This window comes from Purpureocillium takamizusanense, chromosome 3 (genome assembly GCF_022605165.1).
Source record: "Purpureocillium takamizusanense chromosome 3, complete sequence".
NCBI lineage: Eukaryota > Fungi > Ascomycota > Sordariomycetes > Hypocreales > Ophiocordycipitaceae > Purpureocillium > Purpureocillium takamizusanense.
Window position 1 is genome coordinate 2,436,578 of NC_063070.1, and position 27,917 is coordinate 2,464,494.

The following is a 27,917-nucleotide window of genomic DNA, read 5'->3' on the forward strand; positions in this document are numbered from 1 at the left end:
TGTGCATGTGGGAAGTACTTCAAGGAATTTTCACTGTGTACCTCTGAGTTCAGCGCTCAAGTGCAGTGTGTCGCACCAACAAACGTGGGGTAACCATTCCTAACAAGCATCTGTCGTTCCCAGTCGGAAGGCGAGTACAAACAAGCGGCATGCGGGGAAAGAGGGCCATCAACTAGACTCGCAGATCGATCCCTTCCTCAGAGGGGCTGTTGGCCTTAACCAACGTTAGAGTTGTTGGACTGTCCTACGTGAAGGCATGTGGACAACCGGAGCGCCAACGAATGGCAAAGCAGATATTGGGTTGGGACGAGGGAGGTGAGCACTCTCCCTGGATGATCTGTTGGGTGAGCCCGGACTTCGTACGACGGCCTAGCCAGAATACTACCTGACATGATCGGTGTCGTCCAACACCTACCTAGACTCGCACAGACATCAACTCGCTGCAGGAGCGTTGCCTCGCAATCACACTGGACATGAGCCCTGCCCGCCAAGCAATCTCAGATGTGTGGGTGAGCATTGGCAGAGCTACTGTAATGCTTTTACAGCCTACCAACATTATATAGGCTATAAAACAGAAGCTACGAAGTACATATAGTCAACAAGGCACATCATACGCTTTCCCCTGGACGACAGCGACGGCGGAAGTTCAGGCTAGTCGGTGGTTTCATTCGGCTCAGCAAGCACGACCATGGACGACGTTCACCTCCACAGCGTCAAGGCGGCGGCCACGTCTTCTGAGGTCGACAAGACCCAAGCGGAGCACCGAGAATGTGCAAACGCGGAGCTTGCACAGAGCCCCGAGTCTCCGAGCCATGCCGACAACATCAAGGAACGAAACCGGATTATTCGGAAGATCGACAAGCACCTCCTGCCTCAAATCTTTGTCATGTATTCCTTTTCTGTCCTCGATCGCAGCAATCTCGGTAACGCCAGAATTGCCGGGATGTCGGAAGAAATTGACATCTCAGGAAGGCGATACGACTGGCTAGGCACGGCATTCTACATCGCATGTGAGTTAACACCACATATTTTTCTTGAGGAAGAAAGGCGAAACGAAACTGACTTTTCCTTTGCGTACAGACATTCTTTCCCAGTGGCTGTGCATCGGCTGGCAGGTCTTCCCACCACACATGTGGGTGGCCTTTTGCGCATTTGGCTGGGGCCTCGTGTCAACCTTGCAGGCGGTATGCACCACATGGAGCGGACTCATGATCTCCCGAGTATTCTTGGGCATCATGGAAGCGTGCTATGCCCCCGGAGTTACCCTCTACCTTTCGTACTTTTATCCCCGCGAGAAAGCCGGATTTCGCGTCGGAATCTTCCTTTCTGGGTCTGCCGCGGCGAACGCGTATGGGGGCATCCTGGCCTATGGGATATCTCATGCGCGGGGTGCCATTGCCCCTTGGCGGACCCTGTTCATTGTTGAGGGCATTCCAACTTGTCTGTTGGCTATTGTGACTTGGTTCTTCCTTCCTGACGGACCTGGGAGCGCACGGTTTCTCTCCAACAGGGAGAAGGAGATCGCCACACAGTTCAACGCGCAAGAAATGGGCCCCAGACCTGGGATCAGAGGTAAAACCCCCGTGTTTTTCTAGCCTATGGCGCGTCCTGAAAGTGAGACTCGCTGACATGACTATTATCTAGCCTTACAAAAGAAAGAAGCCCTCAGGGCGGTACTGGACTATCGTACTTATCTGCCGGCTCTCATGTACTTTGGCTCGAACGTCGCATTCGCGTCGCTGCCGCTGTTCTCCCCGACAATCATCTCTCAGATGGGAGCCTTCACCAAGACCCAGTCGCAAGGGCTCTCTGCGCCCCCATACGCCATCTGCTTCTTCATGATCGTCATTTGCACATCGCTATCCGACCGATATAAGGTTCGAGGGCCTTTTATCGTCGGCGAGGCGTTGCTCGCAGCCATCGGGTTTATCATCCTCGCAACGACGACGGGTGTCGCACCTAGATACTTTGGATTGATCCTGGGGACGCAAATGTTTGTGTGTGCCGCCCTCGTGCTCACTTGGGCGAGCAACACGCATGAGAATGACTCACAACGAGCGGTCGCACTCGCCATCCTCGCTACGGGCGGTCAGCTCGGCCCCGTGGTCGGGACCAACATATTTCCCATCAAGGACAAGCCATACTATCGGAGGGGCATGTGGGTGTCCTGCGGATCTGCCCTCATCGTGGCTGCGGCAGCTAGCCTCCAAATGCTCGTCCTGTATCGAACCAATAAGAAGCTGGATGAGGAGAACGAGGCTAGAAATGAAGCTGATGGCAACGAACAGGCTGCGGATTTGCGAAAGGACAAAGGGTTCCGATACATTCTGTAGAAGACCTTCGTGGGAAGCATTGGTGGCGGGGTTTTCTCGCAATACACCTCTCGTCTTTGGAGCCCCCGCGATACTTGGAAAACCAGAGTAGACTTTAAGCCTGTAAAGTACCAGTCTTAGATATAAGTCTTAGAACCCGCTCTCCATGAGTGAATACCGTTCCGAGTGTCAAATTGAACAAGAAGCTATGAGCCTACCTTGCTTGCTTTGATTACATAACATTGCCAGCTCTGTCGCAGCTCCTACAGTCGCGTAATGTATTATCCTGCCTTGCGAAGCTGAGAGACACCAGCTGTTAAGCCAAGGGATGGATATTGTTTGCCGAAAGGTCTGTTCTTCCCAGCATTGCCTAGTCCCTAGTCTGCCCTGACCTCCCAACCGACCCAATCTGATTCTGGACCCACGAAACCCTAACTCCCAATGAGCTGTCGCCTCTGGCTCATTATGATATACAAGGCCATGCAACGCTGGCCCAGAAAGGAGCGAAAGTTCACTCCTATAGGATTTAACGTAATGTTTGGGACAAAAGACAGCCCGGTAAGCCTGAGCCCCAATCCAATGCCCCCGCCCCTCCCCGTGGTATAATTCATACTTGACCGACGTCGAAAAGGTTTGCGAACTTATGACTAGGCTTGACCCGAGCCTGTCCAAGCCCTTGCCATCAGGCACGACAGTTTACAGTCGCGCAAACACCTTACCAAAAATCTCCCTCGCCTTGAGCAGATTGACGAGGCACATACGCTCGTTGTCCAAGTGCGCAGCATCGCTGGCTCTACCGCAAGGCAGATGTGCCGCCGGTGCTCCAAATTCCTTCTCGAGAAATCGAATGGCCGGGATCGAGCCACCCTCACGGATGTACAGAGGACCCTTTGGACGGGATGATCCCGCCTTGCCGACCGTGCCAGACACTGGGGCCGCGGCCGTTGAGGCCGTTGGCGAGTCGAAGCGGTTCGGCCAGGCCTCGACAATGGCCTGACCCAGCGTGCGGAAAATAGCGTTGGTAGGGTCGCCCAGCCAGGGCTCGGCCTTGTTGTCGATGTTGATGCTTAGGCTGTTTTGCGATTTGAGGTGTGAGAATTCGCGGCGCAGGAACCACTTAAGCGCGCTCGTAACATCGTCTACTTCCTGGCCAGGGACGAGTCGTAAGCTGATGTGTGAGCTGGCATGGCTACTGACGAGGCTGCCATCGGGCCCGGATACTTTATATCGGTGAATGGTGAGGTTGGGCTCTCGCCAGCGGGCCATGAGCGACCGCTTGAGCGTCTCCTCGGACACGGCTTCTCCCTTGTGCTCTCTCATGATGGATGCAATGTCGTCGTACCTAGCTTCCTCGTCTGGCGTCATCGCTGGAATGCCATCGTAGAACCCGGGTATCTGGATGCGGTTACCGGCACCCTTGAGTTTGGATAATATGCCTGTCAGGTCAGACAATGGCTCGTCCATCATGTACGAGCCGTCCACACCAGAGTGGATATCGGGACGCGGTGCGTCGACGCAGATTGTAGCGTGTAGCACACCACGAAGCCCATAGGTCAAGCACGGGACCTCATCATCTAGCCAGTAGCTGTTGGCCAGGAGAATATAGTCGATGTGTCCGATGAGGCTCTTGTGTCGTTTGACTGCCTCCTCGAATCCCCGGGAGCCAAACTCCTCCTCGCCCTCAATGAGAAAGATGACATCGTTCTGCAACTTCTGAGCCTGCATGAGATCTGTGACCGCATAGAGAGCCGCAACAATTGGCCCCTTGTTGTCGCTGACGCCGCGACCGTAGAGAAATCCGTTAGTGCCCTTGACAGTGAAAGGATCACTCGCCCATTTGCCTTTCTTTCCATCGGCGGCGACGACGTCGTAGTGTCCGTAGAACAGGATGCGTTTTCGACTTTCAGCTGCTTCCTTCTTGCCGGAAAATTTGGCATACACGACGGGATTATGGGCCTTTTCAGTGCTCAGCAGCTCCACGTGTCCGCCAAGCCGCTTGAAAAGGGAGCCCAAGAACGTGGCCCCCTTGCGGCAGTCCTCGGCAAATTCTGGTCGGGAAGAGACAGTCTTGTAGGATACAAAGTCTGACAGGGTGGAGATAAGCAAGTCGTCGCTTTCCTCGGCGGTCGCCGGCCTTATGCAAGCCTTGTCCTTGACGGACCATATGGTAATATCGTTATCGTTGGCACCTGTGATATAGTATTTGTTGTCGTTGTATGTTGTGATGGCTGAGGCCAGAATCTTGCCCTGATGAGCCTTCCACGTGCTCAGGCATTGGTATTTTTGGCTGACGTCTCCAGCCGAGGCGTGCTTATATGCACCATAATGGGCCGTGCTGTATTTCTGGTTGACCAGTTAGCAAGGCGCTGTGAGGTCGACAATCAGGGCAATGAGACTCATACGCTCGACCAGCCATCGGTGGAGCCAGTCCACAAGTATCCCCAACCCATCTGCAATGACATGACGTTGCCCCCGTGAGCTTTGATAACACGGAGTCGCTGCGTTGTGTCCAGGTCCCACAGTTCGACAATGCCGTCTAACTTGCCGGCATACAAGAATGAACCATCCAAGGCGAGTGAGAGGACTGATTCAGCGTCGTCAGTGCCGAGAGTCATGAGCTCCTCGATACCGCCGTGGTCGCCGTCCTCGGCATGTCTCCGATCGCTGGAGGAAGAGCTCAAGCGCCACAGCTTGATGGTGCCATCTCCACCGCCAGATATCAGCACGTCGTCGTCAGCATCGACCTCGACGGTTGGGCCCTTGGCCATGAGCATGCAGTAGACGTAGCCGTAGTGGGCAAAAGGACGGACCGAGCCCGCCTCAATCTCCAAGACGGCCTGCGCCTTCGGAATTAGCCCCCATCGGTCTTCATTACGCCTCGGTGTGCTCGTGCCGCCGATGGCCTTGGAATCAAAGAACCTATGGCTTCTTCGATCCGGGTGGCTCTGCGAGCTGGGGGAGACCCGAGTGGCAGCATCGTTCAAGGCGACCCATTGTATAGTAGTGTTCTGGGCGCCAATATATAGCGTCTCGTGTTGGGGGCTGTAAGCGGTGCAGAATATGTCGCCGACATCGTGGGTGCCGTAGATCTCGTATAGCCGCCGCAGCGTTCGAGGGCACCAGACGTTGATGATGGGATCGCCAGCGCTGGAGAAGAGGAGGGACCCGTCGGGGGAAAGGGAGAGGGATAGGACGCTGCGCTTGTGGGCTTGGACGGTGCTGACTTGGTGAAAGGTCGAGAGGGACCAGGCGACAATCTCGCCGTCTTGGGTGCCAGCGAAGATGGTGTCATGCTGGGGGCTGACGGCGAGCGCGAGGATGGTGGTGTTGTGCTTCAGGCTGTGGATGAGCTCGGGCGCGTTCTCGGGGCAGTCGGGCGATTCGAGGCTGGTAGTGGCGGAGGAGGAGAGATCTGGCTGCGCCGTGACGATCGGCATCGTGAGATATGGGACGGGGTCTGTTGGACGCGAGATGGGCTCGCTCGTCAGCTTGGGGTCGGGCACGCGAGCATCGCACGCCGCAGTGTGGAAGCTGCTCCTCGTGCTAACGTTTCTTGCAAGGGCGAAGCTCGGTCTTGATGGCTAAAGTGTGCTTGGAAAGGACTGTATATAATTCAATCATGGGGTAAGCTTGGGGGGGGGTTGCGTGCTGCTGCGGGATTGCGGTCGAGGCGAAAGAGTCAGAGCAACGAAGCAATCCAAGACACAAAAGCAAAGATGCGATGGCGTCAGGGCAAGCTCCACTGCGACTTCGGCGCGCTGGGGGCCACTGCCTGCAGCTCCAGGGCCGTCCATACTGGGCTGACCTTGCACCTCTGGAGGACCGCTCGCCTGGGCTGTGTTGTGGGGCTGGCTTTTAGTCCAGGCAGCACTCCATGCAGGCATGCAGGCCCGGATCTCCAGCTGGTCCCGCCCTGTCCCCGCTGGCAGGGACGTTAGTGCCGGGTCGCAGCAGGGCCTCGCTGGCATCAAAGCCGCGCTGTCCAGAAACTGCAGGGCTCCTCCAGCGTCAGGGGCAGCAGCACCTCACCCTGCCCGTGCCAAGGACCTCCGCGCAACGCTCACCTTCATCCGTGATGAGGCCACGGCCGGTTAGTTCTCTTTGTCTCAAAGAGCGACGCGCAATGGAAAGTACCAATCTCGAAGGCGTTGACGTCACCTGACATCGGCCCTCTGCCCGCTGATCGCTGCATATCGACCTCCTCTAACAGCGCCACGCAAGGAGAACGATACGAGGCCAGAACCAGAGACGCGAAATTGCACTCACTTGCCGCCATCGGGACCCTGGTCGTCCGCAGCCCCTCGATCCTCGCACACGCTCGACATGAGCCCGCGTCAAAGAGTCGCCGCGGGTCAGGTGGCTCGTCGTCGACCTGCGCTGTCCGCCGGCAGAAGCCTGCTTGTCCAAGGAGGCGCGACTGGTACATCAACATGGCTTAGACTTGATATTAGTAGCTGTGAGTCCCCATGATGGTCGTTCAAGAGTGTAAAAAGAGTCTTTTGCAATTCACAGCCAGCTGGAGCCTGATACGTACTTATACTCCTTCCACGTCGGTAGGGCACGCCGCACCGGGTTTCCCGCCATGATCCCATGATCCCTGCTGCAGACCAGCCAGCGAGAGCGCCAATGAGACTGGTCCGCCAGTGAGTCAGGTCGAACCTGTGCGTGCCTCCGGGCCTGACCGCTTGTCTGTCTTGGCAGTGTTTCGCTGCCTCCTTGGGATGCTCGGCTATCCTGTCCCAGCAGACGCAAACCGGCCATCGCAGCCATCATGACGAAGCATCATTCCACCGCAGACTGTATACGTTCCCCTTCTTCCACCCTTTGCAAAACGCGTCCCTCGCGGTCCTGACTGCTGAAGCTCCTCTGCAGCTGCATTCACAAGGTTTAGTCCAGCAGAATCTCCACGTCAAACTCCTTATCCGCCCGAAGCTGATACTGCGGCAGCGTCCAGGGACCGCAGGATCCAGTTCCCAGTCCGTGGTGAGCCCAGTCCAGCCGAACGAGCACGTCATCCCGTCTTCGCTCGTGCAACTCGCACGGGTGTGCACAGTCGTCCACGTCCGCTGTCGCGTACCTCGTTGCCGAGAAGCTCGCGCCGGCCAGGGTTCCAAAGTTGGCCCTCAATATGCGACGCTTCTCGCCGCCGGTGAACTCGACCCATCGCGCGTCGGTCCTGTTGCCTGCGTCTTGCGGATATTCGTAGTCGAGCCAGAGGTCGTCCACGTCCGCCTGCCAATTGCCAAAGAGCTGTGCGTGCTTCTTGTCGCGATACGATTCTCCGGGGCCCCGGCCCCACCACCGGACTCGTTCGACGCCGTCGAGGCCGAGCGTTAGCCCGATGCGCGCAAACGTCTTGGGTAGGCCCAGACCGCTGGGCTTCCCCTGTATGCGGACGGACAGAGAGTCGCCGCGGAAGCTGTACGTCCAGGCATTGTCCACTCCCCAGGCCACTGCTGGCGGTGCGATACGCTCCACCACCTCGACCTTGACCCCGTCATCGGCCATATGCCACTGAATCCGCCGAACCTGGCTCGTTGTCTGGTGTAGCCGCCGCTCCTTCCACTGCCTTCCGTGTCCGCCCCGGTCGTTGTCCGTCAAGGCACGGTAGAAGCCGAGACCGACTGGCTGCGTGAGCAATTCCACGTCGGGCCGCTCAGCGCGGCGAAAGCTCGTCAGCATGCCGGTGACGACGTCCACGCCCCAGATCGAGCCTCCGGAAGCCGAGGTTACGGTGAGCAGTCCGTCGGCAATCTTCTCAATGGAAGGCTTTGGCATCGGCGGCTCCAGTGACCGGATGGCTGCAACGGAGAGTGGCTTTGACACCCGAATTTGCCCGGTTGCTACCATATGCCCAGCTGCGGCCGATTTCGTGGCTTCTCTGAGACGAAACTGTACTTGAATGTATGCCTCTCTGTCCACTTCGCGCAGCATGCCCTCGTGGAACCCATCAAGTGTCACAGTTCCGTGACTATGGGGCCAGATGCCTGCAGCCTGGGTCAGCTTGAAAGCCCGTCCTGTCCATCGCGAGCAAACACCCACCGCTCGGAATTGTTACGCTTCCGTTTGATGACACATCCTTGCCATCGATGACGATGTTCCACGTCCCGGAAAGGTGATCGAGGCCGAGAAAGTCATATCGATTTACCACCGACAGCTCGTGGTGGTGCAGCGATACCGTCTGAACCGGTTCAATCGCCTTGGCATATTCCGCCAGATTGGACGTGAGCGTGTGCTCCGACCAGAGCAGTCCATCCATGATGAAGTTGCCATCGTTTGGCTCATCGCCAAAATCCCCGCCGTAGCCCATGTACTCGACCCCGTCCTTGGTCTTGGTCCGCAGCCCGTGGTTCGCCCATTCCCAGACGAAGCCGCCCATCAGACGCGGGTGCTTGTAGAAGGCATCGACATACTCCTTGGCCGCCCCCGACGAGTTGCCCATTGCGTGCAGGAACTCGCACACGACGAGCGGCTTTTGCCAGTCACGCTCCTTGGCAAAGGTCTCGATGCTGCGCACCTCGGGATACATCCAGCTGAATATGTCAACCGTCTGCGCCGCTCCGTCGCCCTCGTAGTGCACCAGGCGACTGTCGTCGAGGCCCCTGATGCAATCGTACATGGCCTGGTGATTGCGCCCGTAGAAGGACTCGTTGCCAAGCGACCACATGATGACACAGGCGTGGTTCTTGTCGCGTGCGACCATCTGACGTGCTCGGTCGACGTACTGATCCTCCCAAGCCGGGTTGTCGGAGGTGTACGACGCCGCGTCGCCTCCCACGGCGGCAAAGCCATGGCACTCTAAGTCGGCTTCGTCCATAACCCAAAGGCCCAGTTCATCTGCGACGTCGTAGAGCCGCGGGTCGTTGATCTGGTGACATGTGCGAATGGCGTTGATGCCGCAGTTCTTCATGATGATGAGGTCGCGCCGCATGAAGTCGTAGGGCACCGCGCGTCCGTGGTCCGGGTGGTGCTCATGCCGGTTCACCCCACGAAGCTTGACCGGACTTCCGTTGACGCAGAAGACGCCGTCGACAAGGGACGTCTTCCGGAAGCCAACGCGCTGGACCAGACTGTAGCCCCTGCCATCTGGAAAGTTGAGCACGAGTGTGTACAGATTTGGCGTTTCAGCTGTCCACTTCTCCGGGGTCTTGACGGGCATTTCAAGGCACGCCATTCTGTCGACCTTTCTTGTCATCTTGAGTACTTCATGACGCTTCCGATCCAACAGTTTGGCCTCCACGGAGCATGGCTCGCTCATCTCGATGTTGAGCCTGAGCTTCCCGTCCTCATGCTCGGCATCAAGGTCCGGTACGACCTGGAAGTCAACAGGGTGCACCTTCGGGAAAGCGTGCAGGTACACATCGCGAAAGATGCCGCTCAGCCACCACTGGTCCTGGTCCTCGAGGTAGCTCCCATCGCAGCGCTGATACACCTCCACGGCTAGGACGTTTGTTTCCCAGTCTCCCGTTTTTACCAGTTGCGTCACGTCAAATTCGCTCGGGTTGCGCGCGCCCTGCGAGTACCCAACGTCCTTGCCGTTGAGCCACACCGTGAACGCTGAATCCACGCCCTCAAACCGGAGCCGAAGCTGGTGGTCAGCGGCAAAGGCGTCGCTCACAGAAAACTCCTTGAGGTACCGCCCGCACTCATTTTCTTGGTACGACACGTGCGGGGGGTCAACGGGCCACGGGTACAGGTAGTTGGTGTAGTGAGGGCCTTTGCCGTGACCTTGCAGCTGCCACATTCCCGGCACTTGGATGTCCGTGAACGTGGTCGTGGATTCCTCTGTAAAGCCAACCTGGTAGAAATCCCTAGGTCCATTGAATGGCGATTTTGAAAGGTGAAACTTCCATGTCCCCGAGAGGCACTTCGCCCTGGCCAGATTGACGTCGAATGTGAGTGCATCGGCTTCGCTGGGGTAGAGGAAAAAGTAGCTACGCGGCGGTAGGGTTTTGCGGTGGATGACATCGATGTTGTTCCAGTCCGGGAGGCCGGCGAGCGGGAAGTCGTCAGGCATGGTGGTATTTGGGCAAAGGCACGGTTCATCAACCGGCAAAGCCAAGAGGCGGGATCGAGGAGCTTCTTGAGCAAGTAGGGTCTGTCTCAGCGGCAAGCTAATGAGCTACTGATTACTTACTACTATTCCGCGTCAACCCAGGCGCACGCGATCCCGCGTATATAAGATGAAAGCGGCGTGAAAGCGCAGCGGCGGGATGCGGAGACGCGCAATGACGACGATTCCAATTCGGTTACAACCGAAGCGTCTGGCAGCTTAGGAGTGAAGTTGCGGTATTACATCCGACGCGGATGATGTAGATGAGGGGTCGATCGGTCGGGCAGTCAAGAGCTGGGACCTCGCCTTCGCGCCGGATGACTCGAAACCTAAAACCACACTACACAACCAAGAGCTGGCGTCACCTATGACCTTCCATTGTAATTACTTCGCACTTGGCAATGGAACGGAAGATGGTGGAACAACAGGAGCTGCATGGCAACACATTTGTAATTGGATTGATAGAAGCTCAGGAGACTCAAGTAATGAATGTGACTCGTGCATGTTCATTGATTGTTCGTAGGACATGAAACGACCGTTTTTGTACCCGACTTTGCAGAAAAGGCCAATCTGCATGGATTCCGGGGGCTAGAGATGCAACCTGGGCCGTCTTGCCATTTGATATATTCCTTGATGCATGGCGCTCACGCTGTCCCGTGTAAACTTGAATTAGCTATTAGGTAACATATCTTTCGTTCAGTATACGAATCTGGGCCAACCCCTATCGACTCAGTCCCGTGCGAGCCCTGGCTACATGTGTTTCTCTTGATTTATGACGGCATCGTCTCCGACTGTCCCCGATAACCCTCTCACTCAACCTCCACGGCGAGCGCCGAGCTGCTCATCGAAATGCACCACCGATACGCTTCTCGCTACTGTCGAGCACGTCAACGATGTGAGCCCGAAGCCGTCGAAGCCTTGCACTGCCGCAACCAGCAACTAGGATTTAACATGTGAAAGGGAAGCCCCCATTTCATACATACATCATTGGTGTAACCATGACCACGATACAGTACAAACATCGGGCAAATGTAGCGTCATGCATTGATCACAGGCGGCCATGACCGACTCTGAGTTGGCCATCACCCCAACACCAGACGGCACCTACTGCTCTCATGGCTTAGCCATAGCGACGGGGCCGGTCGTCCGATGTCTGACTCTGGAGAGCTCGCCTCCGTCCCTTGCGAGCTGAACTGGGGGGCGGGGGACCGCTCGCCACCCTGTCATAGGAACACTGACGCTACATAGTAACGCACACTGCGACTCGAGCCGTGGCGCCGTCCCCTTTGCATGAATCGTTATACCGTCCGGTTCGTGTCAGACTCGAGACTTGGAGCGCTCTCTGAATCTTAATACAAGTGAATATTCGCAGCCCTGCGAAGAATTTTCCCAGAGTACCCAAACGCCGTGCTAGCTTTTGTATCAAGTCGCGCCTTTCGCGCAAGCCAAGCGGATAGCTGCAGTACCAGACCCTCAGCCGACGTGCGCCCTTGACCTCCACGTCGTAGGCAGATACTCGAGAACGCGATAGCCCTTATTCGTCGTCCGATACTCCAAAACCGTTTGGCCCAGGCTCAAATACGTGAAAACAGCTGCGCAAGCGACAGCGAAGCCGAGGAAGGTAATCTGATACGGGTGCCTCCCGGCCCATTGGACGACGGCGTGCGATCCCTTCCGCTCCCTCAACCCTTCTCCTACATGGAAGAAGACCCCGGGGGTGGCTGCTTTGTCCTCACCGGCCAAGAGGAGCATCAAATCGGGGCTATCGCTCGGCTTCTCGGCGTGGTATCGCTCCCACTTCTGTGTCTCATACCATGGACCCATGGCAACGTGTGGACCGACGTGCGGAGGGGCGGCGGGCGTCTTGGCCTTGAAAGGGCCCGGGTCGGACTCGGTAGTAGTCATGAGGAGCCAAAACGGGTGGCCTGGCTCGCCGGCTATGATGTCGTTGCTGAGGGGCCCCTCGCCCGAGTAGGCAACCCAGGCAGGGTAGAAGAGGAGCGGCTCGAGACTCGCGTCGCAGTGCTATTCCATCGAATATTAACAGGGTCAGGACGCAGGAGTATAAAGAGGCACGGATAGCTCTCACAATGTGCAAGTCGATGTAGATGCCGCCAAAGTGGCGGACGAGGAAGTAGCGCAACGCATCGCTTCGCTGCTGGGCGGACTTGAAGCCATCGTAGATGGCGAGGAACGAAGGAAACTCGGATTTGATGAAGGCTCGAGCTTCGTCGCTGTGCCATAGCTGCGTTAAGGAAGTCATGTGTTAGCATGCCGGTTATTAGCAGCAGTAGTAGTACTAGACGATTTCTCTTATGCGCAATCGGCGAGCCAAGCCAACGCACGGATGGGTGGCGCAATACAGGACATGGACCACAGCTCAAGACGAACCTTGTATTCCCACGTCGGATGCGTCGACTCGCACGTCCAATGCGAGGTCGCGAGCTCCTGCGGAATGGTCCTGTTCCCTGGGCTTTGCTCATCGAGGTAGGCCTGGTGTATGATGCGCGGTACGGGCCGCGGCCGGCTATCCGGCAACGAGAGCGAGGCATGGTGGGCATTCAGGACCTGCTCCTGCGTCATCACGGTCCCGGCGTGGGGGCCGAACAGCCGACTAAACTCGAGGAGCTTGGGGAACAGGACAGTCAAGTAGAAGATGCCGCCGACGAGTAGAGCGCCGATGGCCCATCGCCGCGCTCGAGGCGACGTCGCCGCCGCCGCGGCAGCAATCATGGCGTCGAGATCAGATCAGACAGTGAAGGCTTTGCGAAAGGCGAACGAGCGAAAGGGACAAAAAGTGGCCGGAGGGCGCGGAGAACACGGACTCTGGGTGTGCGCTGGTCGTCTCTGTTGCATGAAGTGACATGCCGGAGCCTCGCACAGTATCCGTGGTTGCGTGGGCTGGCTAACTAGTCATGGTCCCGCCCCCTGCATGACTGCTGCAACACCGTCGTTGCCATCTTGTTGGGTGACATTGAACATCAAGCCAGGTGCAGAAACGCAGCAAGCGAAGGCTGTGCAGAAACGTCTGGACCAGGGGTCCTGGGCCCACGTGGGCCCTTGTCGAAGACTGGACCCTGGCATCCTGGGGATGTCATCGTCTGGCGCCCATTGAAGATTGGTGGAGGGAACAGCAAGGGCCCCGTCCCGCTTCGTTCGCGGCTTTTCGACGCCGCCCAAAGATTTTAGTACAAGTGCATCTTTATCCGTGATCCCGGGCTCGAACCAGGGGCTTACAAGCCATCCGGGGAAAAATTGAGCTGGAGACATTTCTGCACTCTAAAACCTTAACTCATTGGGAAATCTCCATGGGTAAGTCTCTTCCTCAGGCGCGCCATCCTCGTATCAGACCCTGTCCGGGCCTTTTCTGGCGAGGCAGGATACGAAACAGGGCGGTCATGGCACACAACCTTCAGCGCATTGACCTGTCAGAGCGGCATGCGGTTTCCAAGGCTGTGCGTTCTTACATGTACAGTATATGGAAAGTGCTGATTGTATGATAATAGTGTACTCTCTTGCATACTTTGTGCTGTGGGACGTGGCATTGGCAGAATTGAGATGACATACACAAGTCTTTGTGGAATTGTAAACGCTGTCAATATCTCATGGTTGACGGGTCATCCAGAAAGCTCCGATCAGGGACCCCTCGAACTTGATCAGACACCTCTTGCCTGGGACTCCGACGCGCATTGAAGCATAATTCTTGGAACTAAGGGAAGGGGAGGACCTGCGTGCTGCAATAATAAGTAAACTACTATAACTACTAGCTCAAAGTCCTTATGATTCCACATCCCGCTCCCAGTCCGTAGTCCCGTCCTCGATTCGCAACCCTACCACGGGGCAAACGCCGACGAAGAGTCATTACATGTTCCTACCGGGCACCCCCGCGTCATGCGCAACCCTGGAAGCCGCGGTCCAATGCATTGATACATGTCATGCAGCTGAGACGTACATATACAGTCCACCCTCAGATTGCGACGCTTTCGTCAATGCTCTCCCACGGCAGACCGAGGACAGGCAGGTGAGACATCGAGTCGACATGGCCATCCGGCGGCGAATCGGACACCATCCATCGCCAACAGAACTCGCATCGCTACCGAATATGCACGCCCTGACGCGCACGAGGCGAGCCTCTTCGCTTCTTGCCCTATTCCCGCCAATGGCGACCCCCGGTGCGATCAAGACACCGCCTGTACGTCATGAACGGGAGAGCCACATAAGGAAGATGCCGAGCGTGTCACGTATACACTGTTTCAAACGAGGCAGGCACTCATACGTCCTGATATTTTGATCATTATGCCGCCCCGTGAGAGGAGTGCTCAATTTATGTCGCCCCCCAATGCCGAAGCGATTGTATGTCTAGACGGGACGAGTCAGTCCCTATTAGAAGCTCAGATGGGCAGGCCACGATCCTTGTGCCAGCTCTGTCGGCTAGAATGGGTTCGTTCATGACGGCATTTTCGTGACGATGCTGTTTCAACGGTGTCTTCCGCCATGTATGCGAGGCGCGCCTGGCTACGGGTTGGTATTGATACTCGTCATCGTCGCCGTCTATACGTCCTTTTCTCTCTATCATCACTACGATGGCTACCTGTACAAGCCGGAGATACGACCGTTGTCGACGCAGGAGCCGGTCGAGCAAGACTTTGTACCAACCGAAGAAGAAATGGCGTGTCTCCAGGGAAAGCCCTTTCCGATAGACGCGAAGCACCGCTTCGGGCTCGGAATGGCATCAAAGAACGATCCAATCCCGTCCATCGTTCATTACATCTTCCTACAGAGGCTGCCGCTCGCCGAGGACGGGCAGGGGGACTTTGACTTTCTCAACTACCTCTCCGTGCGCAGCGCCTTGATGTCACTTAAACCGAAGACGATAATCCTCCACTACGCATACACGTCGTCGGATCGATCGCTGCTCGAGTCACTCAAAGGCGACCCGTTGATAGAAAACAACCAATGGATTCGAAGGCTGAAACCGCACCTAGAGTTTGACAAGATTACCGCAGCGCTGGACAATCACCTCGTCCATGCAGCACACTTGGCCGACACCCTGCGTCTCGAGATCATCCTCTCGCAGGGCGGCATCTATCTCGACACGGACGTCTTCATCCTGCGGCCCTTCACCAAGCTCCTTTCGTCCCCATCCCCGCACGACCTGGTGCTGGGTCATGAGGGTGGAAACCGATGGGGGCTTTGCAACGCGATCATTGCGGCGAGACCCAATAGCACGTTCGTGCGGCGATGGCTAGACACGTATAAAGGTGCGGACCTCAACCAGGAGTGGAACTACCACAGCGTGTTGCTGCCCAAGGAGATGTCGGGCAAGCACCCCGACGAGATCTGCACGCTCCCGCCCGATGCCTTCTTCTGGCCGACGTGGACCGACGACCACGTGCGGTGGATGCATGAGAGGATCGAGAGGGCTGAGGCACGGCACTGGGAGAACAAGATCTGGAGGACGGGCGGTAGTTTGTTTGACAATCAGCTGGCATACCATGCGTGGAACCACGTCTCCAAGGACGGGCATCTCAAGAGGCTAACGCCGCAGGTGATAAGGGAAGAGGATACCCGGTTCAACCTATTGATGCGGCGGTTCCTGGAGGAAGAGTTGTGACAAGCGTGTGAGCCGGCCTCTGTAGACTAGCATGTATGTACGAAGTGCTGTATCATATTGCTGCAGCTTGCATGGAGGTCGTCTGTCCAATAAATGGTCAATGAGATGTTCTTGTCGCGTTCAAGGCCATTTCAAGGTCCAAGTATACCGTACGAAGGATGGCCTTCCTATACAGTATTCGATTACGTCGGGATGGTAAGGCACTTTGTCAGCCGCGTCAAACAGAAACAGGATGGGACCAACTTCATAGGCGGCATTCATTTTTCAATGCTCTCGGACACCAACAAGCGCCCCTCAGCGTCAAGAAACCATGCAAGCGGCGATATATCGGGCGCCGCAGCGACCTCCGGCCGACTCCTCACGGCCATCCATCTTCTTAGCTGGCTCAACAACACAGACAAGTTCAAGTTCGGGCGGCGACTGGCGCCATCGTCTCATCAGCAGGACGCTGGGCCGCCATCCCGTCAACGTCCTCAATCCGGAGCGCCCGGACTGGGACGCGAGCTGGCGCGAGGAGTACGCCGACGCGCGCTGGGCGCAGCAGCTGGAGTGGGAGCTCGACATGCAGGCGGCGGCGGACCTCGTCGTTGTCTACCTCGGACCCGCGACAGACGCACCCATTAGCCTGCTGGAGCTGGGGCTGGCTGTCGGGGGCAATAAAAGGGCCGTTGTCTGCGCGGACGAGGCATATCGCAAGAGGGGCAACGTGAAGGCCGTGTGCAGGAGGTACGGGGTCGTCCTGTTGACTACGGAGGCGGAGCTGGCTGTAGCCGTGGAGGAGTCTGTGGAGCAGATGGTTCAGTGTTGGACGCGACCCGGCGCGGGTACAGACTGTATAGTATATGGGTAGGGGGTGAAGCATGACGAGGTGCCCGCCACCACCACCATGATGATTCGTCAGGGCTCAAAGTCGGGCAGGGTTTCTATGGTTTCCATTACATTAAAAACTCCCGCCGTCTTGGGCAAATGGTGGTTCGTGACGGTAGAGTTTGACAAGGCTCCGAGGCTGCTTGATTCTTTACAAAGTAAATTATACTGTACAGGTTCACCCAGACTCGCGGCTTCCACGCTGCCCCAGTCGATCGCCCAGGAGCCTGGCTACAGGCCCCCCAGGCACTACTGGAGGTACTACTGGAGGTTAGTATGTACGTGCAGAAACAGCGGAGGTGGCGCCCACAACAACAGCCCAGCCAGCCAACCACTGACGTGGGCTACCGCCCCCTCCCCCATTATGCGCCGGCCTTTTCCGTGGCCTTCAGTTCTTCGACGCGACCCGACTTGAACAACACTTGTCTCTCCATCATCCTCATTATTGCTTTCCGCAAGGACGCTTTCTCAGCTTGCGGATTGCACCTCTCCTCTCCTCTCCCCCCCCTCTTTCCCCTTTTCGCTCCTCTTTACATAATATAATCCCACAATGGAGGACCAGTTCGGCGGCCGCACCGACGACGACCTGTTCTACGACGACTTCGAGCCCGTCGATAGCGAACCCATTGTCGTCCCCGACGACCCGCAGCCACCCCCTCAGCCTGCTCCCGCTCCTGAGCAGCAGCAACAAAAGCAAGCACCTGGGCGGCCTCAGCTTGCAGCTGCTGCTGCTCCTCCTGCGGTGCCGTCGTCTGCCTCGAAAAAACAGACGCAGCCCACAAAGAAACCCGCCACCGCAAAGCCCGCCGCAAAATCCGCCCCGCCGACCAAAATCCCGCCATCTCTCGCCACGTCGCGATGGGCAGACAAGCCAGCCGCCACGACGACTACCGCGACCCCGACTACGAAAGCATCATCCCCCGCGCCGCTCAAAGACTCCACAGCCGCCGACTCGAGACCCTCTGCTACCCCTACATCGAGCTCTACTCCGCCCCGCGATGAGCCCTCCGCGCCCTCGCTCGCAGCAGCCCCAACCAGCGGCAGCGCGCCCACTGAGCCCCCAGCCGAGCCTCCCAACACCACTGCTGCCGCCGTCGCTGCCAAATCCCAGTCGGCGACAGCTGGAACATCCTCGACCACGGCGCCGCCGCCAGCCAGCAGCGGCGCCAGCCGACCAGCGCCCAACACGGCCGCAAATGCCGAGGCGCGCCTCAAGTCCGGCGCCAACCCGCGGCAGAAGCTGACCGACACGGAGCTCGCCGCCAAGATGGAGCGCATGAAGCTCCTGGCCGCGGAGCAGACGCGCAAGTTTGAGATGTCGCAAAAGGACCAGCGCCAGCACGCCGAGTCGTACGCGCGCGGCATGGAGGAGGCGCGCAAGCGCCGCGTCGAGGATGCCGAGCGCAGACGTCGCGCCGACGAGGACCGCAGGCGCCTCGACGACGAGCGCGCGCGCAATCGCGAGCGCAAGCTCAAGGCCATGGGCGCCAAGGAGGGCGGCTGGGACGAGGGCAAGCTCGAGGCCCAAGAAGAGGAGGACAGGAAGGGGTTCCGCGGCGCAAACGGCGGCGTCAGGGGCGTGAGGAGGGAGGGCGGCGGGCTCGGCGGCAGTCGCTACGCTGCGCGCGATGGCGACAACGTCCCCGACGTGGATCGCTTCCTCGACGACAGATATCGTGGCGATCGCGGCGGTCGAGGTGGGCGCGGTGGTGCTGGTCGGGGAGGGGCCGGCAGAGGAGGACGACAACAACCTTCGCCAGCTGGAGGAAAGCCCGCCAACGCCGCAGCTCCATCCCTCGGTACAGACGAGTTCCCAGCCCTGCCCTCGGACGGCAAAAAGGCCGGCGGCGGCGGTAGCGCGAACCTGAGCCAAGGCACCGCCGTCCCGACGCCGCCTGCGCTGCCCAGCCCGCCCGCGGTAGGCAAGTGGGATGACGAGATGGAGGCCCTGGACGAGCTCAAAGAACACCAGCAGGGCAAGTAGATTAGAATTCCTGCACACTGGTCGCGGCATAAGGCGAAGGGGGGTTAATCTGGAAAGTGGCGACCAACCAACCAGGAAACGCCAGGATAATACCACAAACGAAAGTATGAAGTATGTTAGACGACGGACATGACTTGGCGGCCAGCATGGCAGTAATGGGATTCGGGAAATTGGGGACGGCGCCCGCGTTCATCGTTCCAATGGGGTGCGTTGCATGTCACTGATCTGTGGGGGAGAAGGCATCAAGTATCATACGCAAGATACCAAAAAGTGCTCTGACAATTTCAGCAAACGATAAGTCACTTCATGTGGCGATTGGAAATTACCCAATATGCACACCTCGATGCCATCCAGTTGCATTCAGCGAGACTCGCAATCCTTGGTATCCCTTCTTTCCCAGCAGGGGTATCTCCCTTACAAGCAGCAACCCTGTCCGTAAACGCCATCAACACCAATGCTCGTATATGGCCAAATGCCGTCTTCCTGTATTGTACAGCCCTAGTAGGGTCCATTGTAGTGGCGTCCGCCGCGGCCACGATGACCGCCCCGACGACGACCGCCTCTACCGCGCCTGCGTCAAATACCATTCGTTCGTTACCCTATTCTGGTGCGTTCGTCCGCCTAGTCGCGCCGCGTCTTTGCTCACCTGCCTTCGGAGTAACCGCCTGGAGGCCCCATGTCGCCTTCGTAGAGGTCGAAGCCTCTGTCTCGGCGAACGCCTCCCTCAAAAGGTCCACGTGGTTCCAGATCACCTTCAACGGAATAGTCGCCTCCACGCGGGCGAAGGCCTTCACGTTCAAGGTCGGCGGGGTTCTCATGGTCGTCCTCATCGGGATCCTAGCCCCTATGACGACGACCGCCGCCGTAGCCGCCGTATCCACGTGGTCCCTTTGGGCCCCGGGGTCCGCCGGGGCCGTCGTCATCCATGGCCGACGGCTGCGGTCGGATGCGTTGCTTCATATCGCGCGGAAACGCTTCAAACGCCTTCCGCATCTGCGCATAGCCGAGGTGCATCTTTCCATAAAAGTGGTCGGCCAACCGGCGATCATTGTCGAGACGGCTGAGGTAGGCGCCGCACACATCACAAACCTGCAGCTTCTGGTGGCCAGACGGGCCGGAGGTGTCCGAGAGCGCCTTAAGCTCTCGCTCCTTCTCCGCCTTTGTCTGGGCCATGACTTTGAGGTTGTACCACTCGTCCATGGCCAGGCTGACCTGCCCGATTCTTACAAAGACTTCGATTTCTTCGATGCCGCACTTGATGTTTTCATCTATGTCGGCGATGGCTTCAAGCTACGCAGATCGTCAGTACAGGCTGCGGTGGAGCCATGGGAAAGGGAAACACTGACCAGATCGTTGGTCTGGCGAATTTCCTCTGGGGTCTTCTCAAGACGCTTCTGTGCCGAATCGATGCGACGGTTGCAGTCGTCAATGTATTTGTGCAGATCGCGCATGTAGTCATACTCGAAATTAAGGCGCTGGCGCTCGCTCTGTGGCATAGCCTCGTACTCGGCCTTGAGGCCCTCGGAATGAATTTTGCTGCAAGGGCCAAAATCCTGCTTGGTATTGGTGAAGAGATCGTGCGGGCAGGTGCCGACGATGTAGGATCGGCAGACCTTTGGGTCTTCCATGGACACCTGAGCCTGACGCGAGGTCGAGGCGCCCATGAGCTGCTCGAGCAGCTTTCTCTGCTCCGCCGCCATGATAACAGAAGCAAAGATGGGTCTGACCGGAGAGTAGAGGCTGCAAGAGGGAGAGTACGAGAAGTCGAGATGCGAGGCTGAAGCCGTGGGTAGGCCAGGCAGGCTGGGGCCAGGATATGGTGGAGTTGACTTTTAAGTGGGGGAGCCACCAAACGGCGAGCCGCCTTCGCCCCATGTTGCTACGCCTGGGTCGCGTCCTGCGTTTTCTGCCGCCAACACGACGTCTCACCGCCCGCCTAGCAGGTGTCAGCGGCTGCCACCTGTCCCTGTCCCTGGCTGGAGCTCGCCCGGGCTGGGACCAAGCTGGCGTGGGGAACCCAGCGCGGCACAGCATTCACTGTTCGTCAACGCCTGCATCCGCCGCGACAAGCCCGCCTGTTCTCTCGACTGCGGCGCTGCGACGCGGTGAAATGTGACCTTGCCGAATCCCCAGCTGCTTCAATTCGTCCATTCCTTCACTTCTTCTTTGTTCCTCCCCCTCCGTCAAGATGCGCGGCCTTCTCACGCTACTCCTGGGCTCCCTCGTCCCCAGCTCCCTCGCTGCTGCTGCTGCCGCCGCCGCATCATCACCACCATCCTCAACGTCCGAATACCACGAACAGCTAAACCTCCGCCCGTTGCCCCTCAACTCCCTCCTCGCCAGCTTCAATTTTCGCTCCAACACTTCTCTCGCCGACTTCGAGGCCCACAACTTCCGTCTCTTCCCACGGTCTCTCGCGCAGATCCTCCAGTATGCTGGGACCCGGGAGCTGCACCTGCGCTTCACTCTAGGCCGCTGGGATGCGGAGCGCTGGGGAGCGCGACCCTGGGATGGCACCCGCGAAGGTGGCACCGGTGTTGAGCTGTGGGCGTGGCTCGACGCGAAAACGGACGCGGAGGCCGCCGAGAACTGGTTGACATTGACGAATGCACTCTCCGGGCTGTTTTGCGCCTCACTCAACTTCATTGACGAAACGAGAACCATTCGCCCCGTCGTGTCATTCCAGCCAGATGGTGACCATGATAATGCGACGCTCGCAAACCTGAGGCTGCTCCATGGCGTGCTGCCGCACGAGGTCGTTTGCACGGAGAACCTTACCCCTTTCCTCAAGCTTCTGCCCTGCAAAGGCAAGGCCGGCATCGCGAGCCTTTTGGACGGCCACAAGCTCTTTGACGCTTCCTTCCAGAGTATGGCCATTGATGTGCGACCAATTTGCTCACCCGGCGGCCGCGACTGTGTCTTGGAGATGGAGCAGACCATTGATATGGTTCTCGACGTCGACCGCTCCAAGCGCCCTAGGGGTAAAATTCACCGTCATAGCAGAGCATCACACCGCGCCTGACTGCTAACTACGTCTAGACAATCCGATCCCCAGGCCGCCTCCTGCCGACCAGCTCCTCTGCGACACCTCCAAGCCCTACCACAACGACGAGACATGCTATCCTGTAGATCACGTCCAGGGCCAAGACTGGACCCTCTCCGAGATCTTTGGTCGCACCATGAAGGGAACATGTCCGTTGTCCAACCCCGACGAGGCGCCTGTCTGTCTCCATGTGCCCAACTCTCGTGCCGTCTTCTCAACGCAAGGCACGCATGAGATCAAGAGCCACGACGGCATGCTCCGCTGCTACACCTTGCCGCAGGACAGCGACTTCACCCTCGTCCTAGCCAAGCCCGAGCCCGACGACGCCGCTGCGGGCAGGGACCTTGTCCAGCCAGAGCGACCCCTGCTCTACGCCGAGCGAAGTTTCATGGGCCATGGCCAGGAGCACGGCGGCGTACAGGCCATTCTCACGAACCCAAGCGACACAGAGGTTGAGTTCGTCTACATGGAGTCCCTACCGTGGTTCATGCGCATATACCTCCACACGCTGTCGACGCGCATCTCTTCCTCCTCCTCCAACTCCGCCACTACCACTACCACGAAGACCGCTGTCACCGGCACCAATGCCTCTTCCATCATCCAGGAGATCTACTATCGTCCTGCCCTGGACCGCACCCGCGGCACACAGCTCGAGCTCCTCATGCGCATCCCCCCGCATTGCACCATCTTCCTCACCTACGACTTCGAAAAGTCTATCCTGCGCTATACGGAGTACCCCCCGGATGCCAACCGCGGCTTCGACGTCGCTGCCGCCGTCATCACCACTCGCTCTCCCCGCCGCGGACTCAACCTTCGCACCACTAGCCTTCTACTCTATCTCCCTACCCCGGACTTTAGCATGCCGTACAACGTCATCATCTTCACCTCCACCGCCATCGCTCTCACCTTTGGCGGGCTGTACAACATTCTCGTACGGAGGCTCGTCGGCGCCGACGAAGCTCCCCCGCCGGTTCTCAAGGCGAAATTGGCCGCCCTCATGGGGCGCCTTAGGAGTGTAAAGAAGTAGGCGGGCGTATGACTAGCGTGTGCCATGGCATTTGACTAGATCTAATCAAGATACGCCTATAATGACTGCGTCCTTTGGCCAATGTTGGCGTGCAGGTTGATTGGTCCCTTCAGACTTTCACGCTTGCGGGCACACGAACAGGAGCATGGTGACATCACGGTCTGATTCGCTATGTATTTTCACTCATCTGAATGTGGACGTCCCGGGCTTGCGAACCTCGTACTCGACATGAGTCGGCCGCGCTGCTAGCATCATGCCTCGCGTCTCCTACTCAAAACTCAGCCTTGCTCGCATCCCACGTCCCGCGCGGCAGCCTATAAGTGGCAGAGAATATTGACAAAGAAATCAAGACAATGCGGGCCCCTCGGGCGTTTAGCACACGCCGGCAGGAACATCGAAGCTCTCGACGCGGTTGGTCGAGCCGTATCTAGCGCCCTCACCGAGGCCACGCTTCGCAAACGCCTTCCACAACTCGCACTGGTTGCCTCCATTGGTGAGAGCCTTGTCCGCGTCGATGATGGCGTCGCGCGCGGAGACCATGTTGGGGTTGCACGGCTGGATGGCCATGCCGCCAATGATGAGCTTCATGGTGAGGTAGCGGCCGTCCTTGGGGACGCCAGCCGAGTCAAACTCAGGGAAGTCCTTGTCGGTGATGCCGTGCTTGTCGATGAGGTTCCAGATGACCTCGTACAGGACGGTGCCCCAGATGGTGCCCATGGCGTGCACCTCGCGCTGCTGGTTGGCATCGGCGTACGTGTATGGGTTCGTGTTGGTGTTGGTGGAGTAGGGATAGGCGCGAATGCCGTTAGGCTTGTTGGCGACCCACGAGCCGATGGTATAGTCCTTGGTGCGCTTGTCTGTGGCCTTGATGCGAATCGCTGTGGCCATAAAGTCGGACCAGCCTTCGCCCATGCCGCCGGACTCGAGGCCGTTAAGGCAGCCAGAGTTACTCGGACCGCCAGTCAGACGGGTAGACACTAGGAGAGATGGAAAGTCAGTCTCACACATCATCAAAGTGCCATAATGGTGATCTCGGATATTAGACTTACGGCCATGCGTGTACTCGTGGAGCACGACGTTGGCGTCGAACGAGCAGTCGCGCGCCGGCGTGGCGCTAGTCCACATATACATCCTCATGCGACCATTCCTGCCGTCAGGGGGCGTGGCAAAGTTAGCATTGTTGGTGCCCGAGCCGTCCTGAGCGTTAAGGATGACAAAGTCGTTGCCGATGCCACCCTTGCCGTTATTATTGTCCTGGAAGTTGCCGGCCTTCTCGTCGAAGCCCAGGACATATAGCAGATCGTGGTACTTGTCGGCAGTATAGAACAGCTGCGTTATGGAAGCATCGCGGTAGGCTTCTTTATTGGGCTGCGAAGGCGAGTATTGGTACTCAAACTTCAGGCTGGGGCTGTTAGGCCTGTAGTTATTGAGGTACCCGTCGCCGCCGGAAGGGTTCACCTGCGCAATGGCGTTGTTGCCGCGGGTCGTGGTGTAGTTGGACCGTCCGTTACTGATCCACGTGAAAGGCGATGTCGCTGAGTTCCAAGGGTCCTGAAGAACGGTGCGCTGGCCCTCGGTCGGGTCGTTCACGCTCCACGGGTAGACCTGGTACGTCGCCAGGTCGGACACGTAGTCGACAACACCGTGAACGGTCTTGGTGTTGGAAGCATCGACATAAGTCAGGAGCCAGTTATCCATGACATCGGTCTCGACTCTCCAGGTCAAGGAAAGCTTGCCATCCTTATTCTGAAGGTAGACGAGCTTAGCGTCGGGGTCACTAACGGCCCCCTTGGTGCCCTTTAGGGCAAAGTGCTCCTTGCCGTCTTTGGCTTCAGCCTTTGCGTCCTTGACCGTTACTCCTAAGCCGAGAGTATCGATTGCGCCCTTAAGGGCAGTCACGGGGTCGGAGAAGTCACGCTTATTGAGCGGGTTCTCTTTAGGCGCCTCGCCTTTGAAAAAGCTATTGCCATACGAGAAGATCTTGCCGTCCTTGCCAACCTGGGAAAAGCTGTTAGTCCTGGATATACATATATGGACCCGGCAAACTCACGTTAACGTTAAAGTCGGCATTGTCAATATCGATACCGTGTAGGGTCTGCTTGAAGTTTACGTGGGCAACGCCGTCGGAGCTGACGTAGTGGTCATTGACCAGGCGGTATTCAGCACCGGGGGCAGCAGTCTTTACCAGCTCCTTGGCGGCTTCGAGATAGTCGCCGCGCTTATTGATGGAGGCGACCGAGCTATCGGACTTGGCACTCGACGAGGTTGTGTAGTCGGAAATTTCAGGAAGACGGAATTTTTCAAGGTCGATACCACGCTTGGAGAGAGGCGAGTCATTGGGCTCCCTCCTCTGAGGGTGAGCTTGCACGTTGGCAGCAAGGCCTGTGAGGCCGAGAAGGAGAAGAGACTTCATGGCGAAGAATGTATAGCCGGGTCGAGGTTGATCTCAGTGATCAGCACGACAAGTTCCGGAAGAGAGTCCTTGCTAAGGAAGTAAGGGTCATCACTTTGGTGGCGACGAGGGATTCGCATTTTATATTCCGAGAAGCTCAAGTAGGATTCAAGCGGACGGGCTCCGTCAACCATGACGCCTCTGCCTCAAGGACAAGAGATGCGGCAGTCTCCTGGAAGCTGGTACCTGTGTTTCGAGTAACAATAGCGGGAGCAAGGATGAGCCCAGGTGAGCCCGGCATTACACACTTATGGAGCAATTAGGAAGGTGGCTTGCGCGTAGACTCCGCCATTCATGGCATACTTTGGGGCTTTCGAAAGTCCATTGCAGGATTGGGGTCCCTTCTCGGCCGACCTGCACTTTCCGGTAGGCGCGCAATATGGATACGCTCCATGAGACGGCACGATGCCACCAAACCATGGCACCTGAGCAGCTAAGGCACCAAGAGTCCTTGAACATGTGGGGGTGCTGGTCTTGGTACTCGGCCTAGCCAAGAACACGCACGAACACCAAACCAGAACGGCCGTGTTGACGCGTTGATTGCTGATTCTTCGGAGCGGTAAACCCACTGGTACTGCTTGGGAAGAAGATAAGTGCTAAACTCAGTCAAACAGATGAGCTGTGAAGAGACAGTCATGTCCGTGGCTTCGTGTGAATAGGGGCCTCGGCGACTGCAACGGGAGTCGATGGCGCCTGATCGTGGGAGCGGATGTTCTGTTAACCGCAACTGCCGGTCAGCTTTAGATCAACTTCCAACTTAAGCTTAGCCAAGGTTCCACCGAGAGCCTCGTCTTGAGCCGCGTCGGACTTTAGACGAGAATCACATACAAGGACATGCTAGTCATCGAAACTTGATGTGACGCGGGTATAGCCCGACCGTGACGCTACTGGCTTGCAGCCGGGTAACAGAGGCGCGGCGAGCCGAATCGCAAGTATGGGACAGAAGCCATATGCTGACGAATGTCATCACGAGCGGTCAAGATGGAGTCGATTGCCGCGGTTTAGTCCGAGTGAAGGGACCTGCCGGATCCGGATAGTATTCCGCCGATTCAGGGGTTGCATCTCACCTGAGCGCGTTCAGGGTGACCGCTGATGCAGCTAAAGGTCGGCGCTCCCGCCTTGTTAAAGAAGCATACTCTCTTATTTTGCGGGGATTCCAGTACAAGCGCCATTGTTTCCCCGACCCGGCGAGACCCATGACAGGTTGGCGCGATGAGGTTGACGAGATTTGGGGATCATGGGCTGGCGCAGTGCTTGGCAGGTGCCGTCTCAAGTCTCTTGACAAGGGTGGCATCAGGGCAGTAGCACGCACTCTGGGTCCCGGTATATGGGGATCAGCATTGTCCGGTCCTGCGTGCTTTTGACTCACAGGCCGTTCCTGCATCAGCGCACTTTGGCGATTTCTCATTCGACTTTGTGCCCTCCCTCTGGCACAGAGCACTCAAGCGTGTCCAGTAGGAACCAAATGTAGTTGCAGGCTTGCGGCTTGGGATCGGACAAAATGCGGGGGAGGCGGGCTTGGCGGTGGTGCTTGCTCAATTGCATCGGCCGAAGGCGTCATGCAGCAAGGCGGGTAGCAATTCTGCAGCTGTTCCCCAACTTCCCAAACTGCATTCGCAAGGTCGCACGGGCCGGGCACATGCTGTGATAAGGTGAGACGCCAGCCACAATCTGAGGCTCAACCCAGCTGCTTTAAGAAGGTATGGTGCCTTCCCAGACCTCCAGGGGTACCGCCAGCTAGTGGCCGGTGCACTCAAGAGTCCGGTATCCAAGATTCATTGACTGTGAGCAGGTGTTTCCCAGCCAGTTGGCCGCCCGCAGCTGGTTCTCACCCACTATCGAAGCAACCTGGAATGCGTCCCTTGCTTTGTCGGTGGTAGTAGATGTCCCCCACGGTCGTTGAAATGAAGTGACTCCAGGTCGTATGACCTGGCTGATGACGGCAGGCAACAGGTCGTAGGAGTCCTTCTCTTATATCTCCTTCCTAACGGACTTAGGCTGTAATGTTCGTCCCGTGGAATCTGTCTGCCAGCAGCGACATACATGACCTCCCTGGCTTTGCACTCGGTCCTGTCCTTGTTATCAAAAGAAGAGCGGCTCATGAAATGAACCGAGGCATGAGGAATGGCACTGTCGGCATTGTCAGGTAGCATCGGGCGATGAGGGATTCGGTCTTGGATCTAAGGCGAGCCGCGCCATCTCATCCTTATGAAAGGGCTAGAAACTGCTCGTGCCGGTCAACGAGGGAAGGCTAGATGTGGATAGGTAGATTAGCATCAGCAGCCTATCCGCACGGAGTCCGAAAGAGCGTTTCCCTTACCTGACGCTGTCCACCTCACAAAGTGTTCAACTTTCTGCTATCTTATGCGCGAGAGGACCTGTCCCCATTTTGCCACAGGTAGCTATCGCAACGCCAAGTTTAGGAATCGACGAGCCACTATCGGCGGAGACGGCGCGAGTTGGAACAAAGGTCAGAAGGCAATGTTAATGGACGGGTGAAACCCGGGGCTCTGTCTTTAAAATGAGAAACAGTGTTCAGGGCGATCATCATCACGTGGCTCTGCT

General features: G+C 57.6%; 9 protein-coding genes across 9 annotated transcripts; 4 read left to right on the forward strand and 5 right to left on the reverse strand.

Moving 5' to 3' along the window:
- Positions 1–688: 688 nt before the first annotated feature.
- Positions 689–2,333, forward strand: JDV02_004335 (uncharacterized protein; the record flags this gene model as incomplete). The annotated part of the gene is made up of 3 exons (XM_047985542.1): positions 689–1,010; positions 1,081–1,572; positions 1,645–2,333. 3 exons carry the CDS (start codon positions 689–691, stop codon positions 2,331–2,333), a joined length of 1,503 nt encoding a protein of 500 aa, XP_047841519.1.
- Positions 2,334–2,468: 135 nt separating this feature from the next.
- On the reverse strand, positions 2,469–6,079 carry JDV02_004336 (uncharacterized protein). The gene is made up of 2 exons (XM_047985543.1): positions 4,715–6,079; positions 2,469–4,655 (listed from the first exon to the last, which is right to left on the reverse strand). The coding sequence occupies exons 1-2, from the start codon at positions 5,747–5,749 to the stop codon at positions 3,009–3,011; spliced, it is 2,682 nt and encodes an 893-aa protein (XP_047841520.1). The 5' UTR covers positions 5,750–6,079; the 3' UTR covers positions 2,469–3,008.
- Positions 6,080–6,381: 302 nt separating this feature from the next.
- JDV02_004337 (Beta-galactosidase) lies at positions 6,382–10,613 on the reverse strand. The gene is made up of 3 exons (XM_047985544.1): positions 8,355–10,613; positions 6,847–8,299; positions 6,382–6,746 (listed from the first exon to the last, which is right to left on the reverse strand). Exons 1-2 carry the CDS (start codon positions 10,327–10,329, stop codon positions 7,200–7,202), a joined length of 3,075 nt encoding a protein of 1,024 aa, XP_047841521.1. The 5' UTR covers positions 10,330–10,613; the 3' UTR covers positions 6,382–6,746; positions 6,847–7,199.
- A 403-nt stretch (positions 10,614–11,016) lies between these two features.
- Positions 11,017–13,240, reverse strand: JDV02_004338 (uncharacterized protein). The gene is made up of 4 exons (XM_047985545.1): positions 12,757–13,240; positions 12,455–12,610; positions 11,349–12,390; positions 11,017–11,240 (listed from the first exon to the last, which is right to left on the reverse strand). The coding sequence occupies exons 1-3, from the start codon at positions 13,096–13,098 to the stop codon at positions 11,839–11,841; spliced, it is 1,050 nt and encodes a 349-aa protein (XP_047841522.1). The 5' UTR covers positions 13,099–13,240; the 3' UTR covers positions 11,017–11,240; positions 11,349–11,838.
- Positions 13,241–14,863: 1,623 nt separating this feature from the next.
- On the forward strand, positions 14,864–16,009 carry JDV02_004339 (uncharacterized protein; the record flags this gene model as incomplete). The annotated part of the gene is made up of 1 exon (XM_047985546.1): positions 14,864–16,009. The coding sequence occupies one exon, from the start codon at positions 14,864–14,866 to the stop codon at positions 15,977–15,979; it is 1,116 nt and encodes a 371-aa protein (XP_047841523.1). The 3' UTR covers positions 15,980–16,009.
- A 1,248-nt stretch (positions 16,010–17,257) lies between these two features.
- JDV02_004340 (uncharacterized protein) lies at positions 17,258–19,128 on the forward strand. Its single transcript, XM_047985547.1, has one exon. It carries the CDS (start codon positions 17,397–17,399, stop codon positions 18,828–18,830), a length of 1,434 nt encoding a protein of 477 aa, XP_047841524.1. The 5' UTR covers positions 17,258–17,396; the 3' UTR covers positions 18,831–19,128.
- Positions 19,085–20,646, reverse strand: LUC7 (splicing factor). The gene is made up of 2 exons (XM_047985548.1): positions 20,177–20,646; positions 19,085–20,120 (listed from the first exon to the last, which is right to left on the reverse strand). Exons 1-2 carry the CDS (start codon positions 20,528–20,530, stop codon positions 19,668–19,670), a joined length of 807 nt encoding a protein of 268 aa, XP_047841525.1. The 5' UTR covers positions 20,531–20,646; the 3' UTR covers positions 19,085–19,667.
- A 196-nt stretch (positions 20,647–20,842) lies between these two features.
- GPI16 (Subunit of the glycosylphosphatidylinositol transamidase complex-like protein) lies at positions 20,843–23,696 on the forward strand. Its single transcript, XM_047985549.1, has 2 exons — positions 20,843–21,811; positions 21,870–23,696. Exons 1-2 carry the CDS (start codon positions 21,019–21,021, stop codon positions 22,898–22,900), a joined length of 1,824 nt encoding a protein of 607 aa, XP_047841526.1. The 5' UTR covers positions 20,843–21,018; the 3' UTR covers positions 22,901–23,696.
- Positions 23,047–27,904, reverse strand: JDV02_004343 (uncharacterized protein). Its single transcript, XM_047985550.1, has 4 exons — positions 27,673–27,904; positions 24,951–27,603; positions 23,950–24,898; positions 23,047–23,877 (listed from the first exon to the last, which is right to left on the reverse strand). Exons 2-4 carry the CDS (start codon positions 25,311–25,313, stop codon positions 23,273–23,275), a joined length of 1,917 nt encoding a protein of 638 aa, XP_047841527.1. The 5' UTR covers positions 25,314–27,603; positions 27,673–27,904; the 3' UTR covers positions 23,047–23,272.
- Positions 27,905–27,917: the final 13 nt, after the last annotated feature.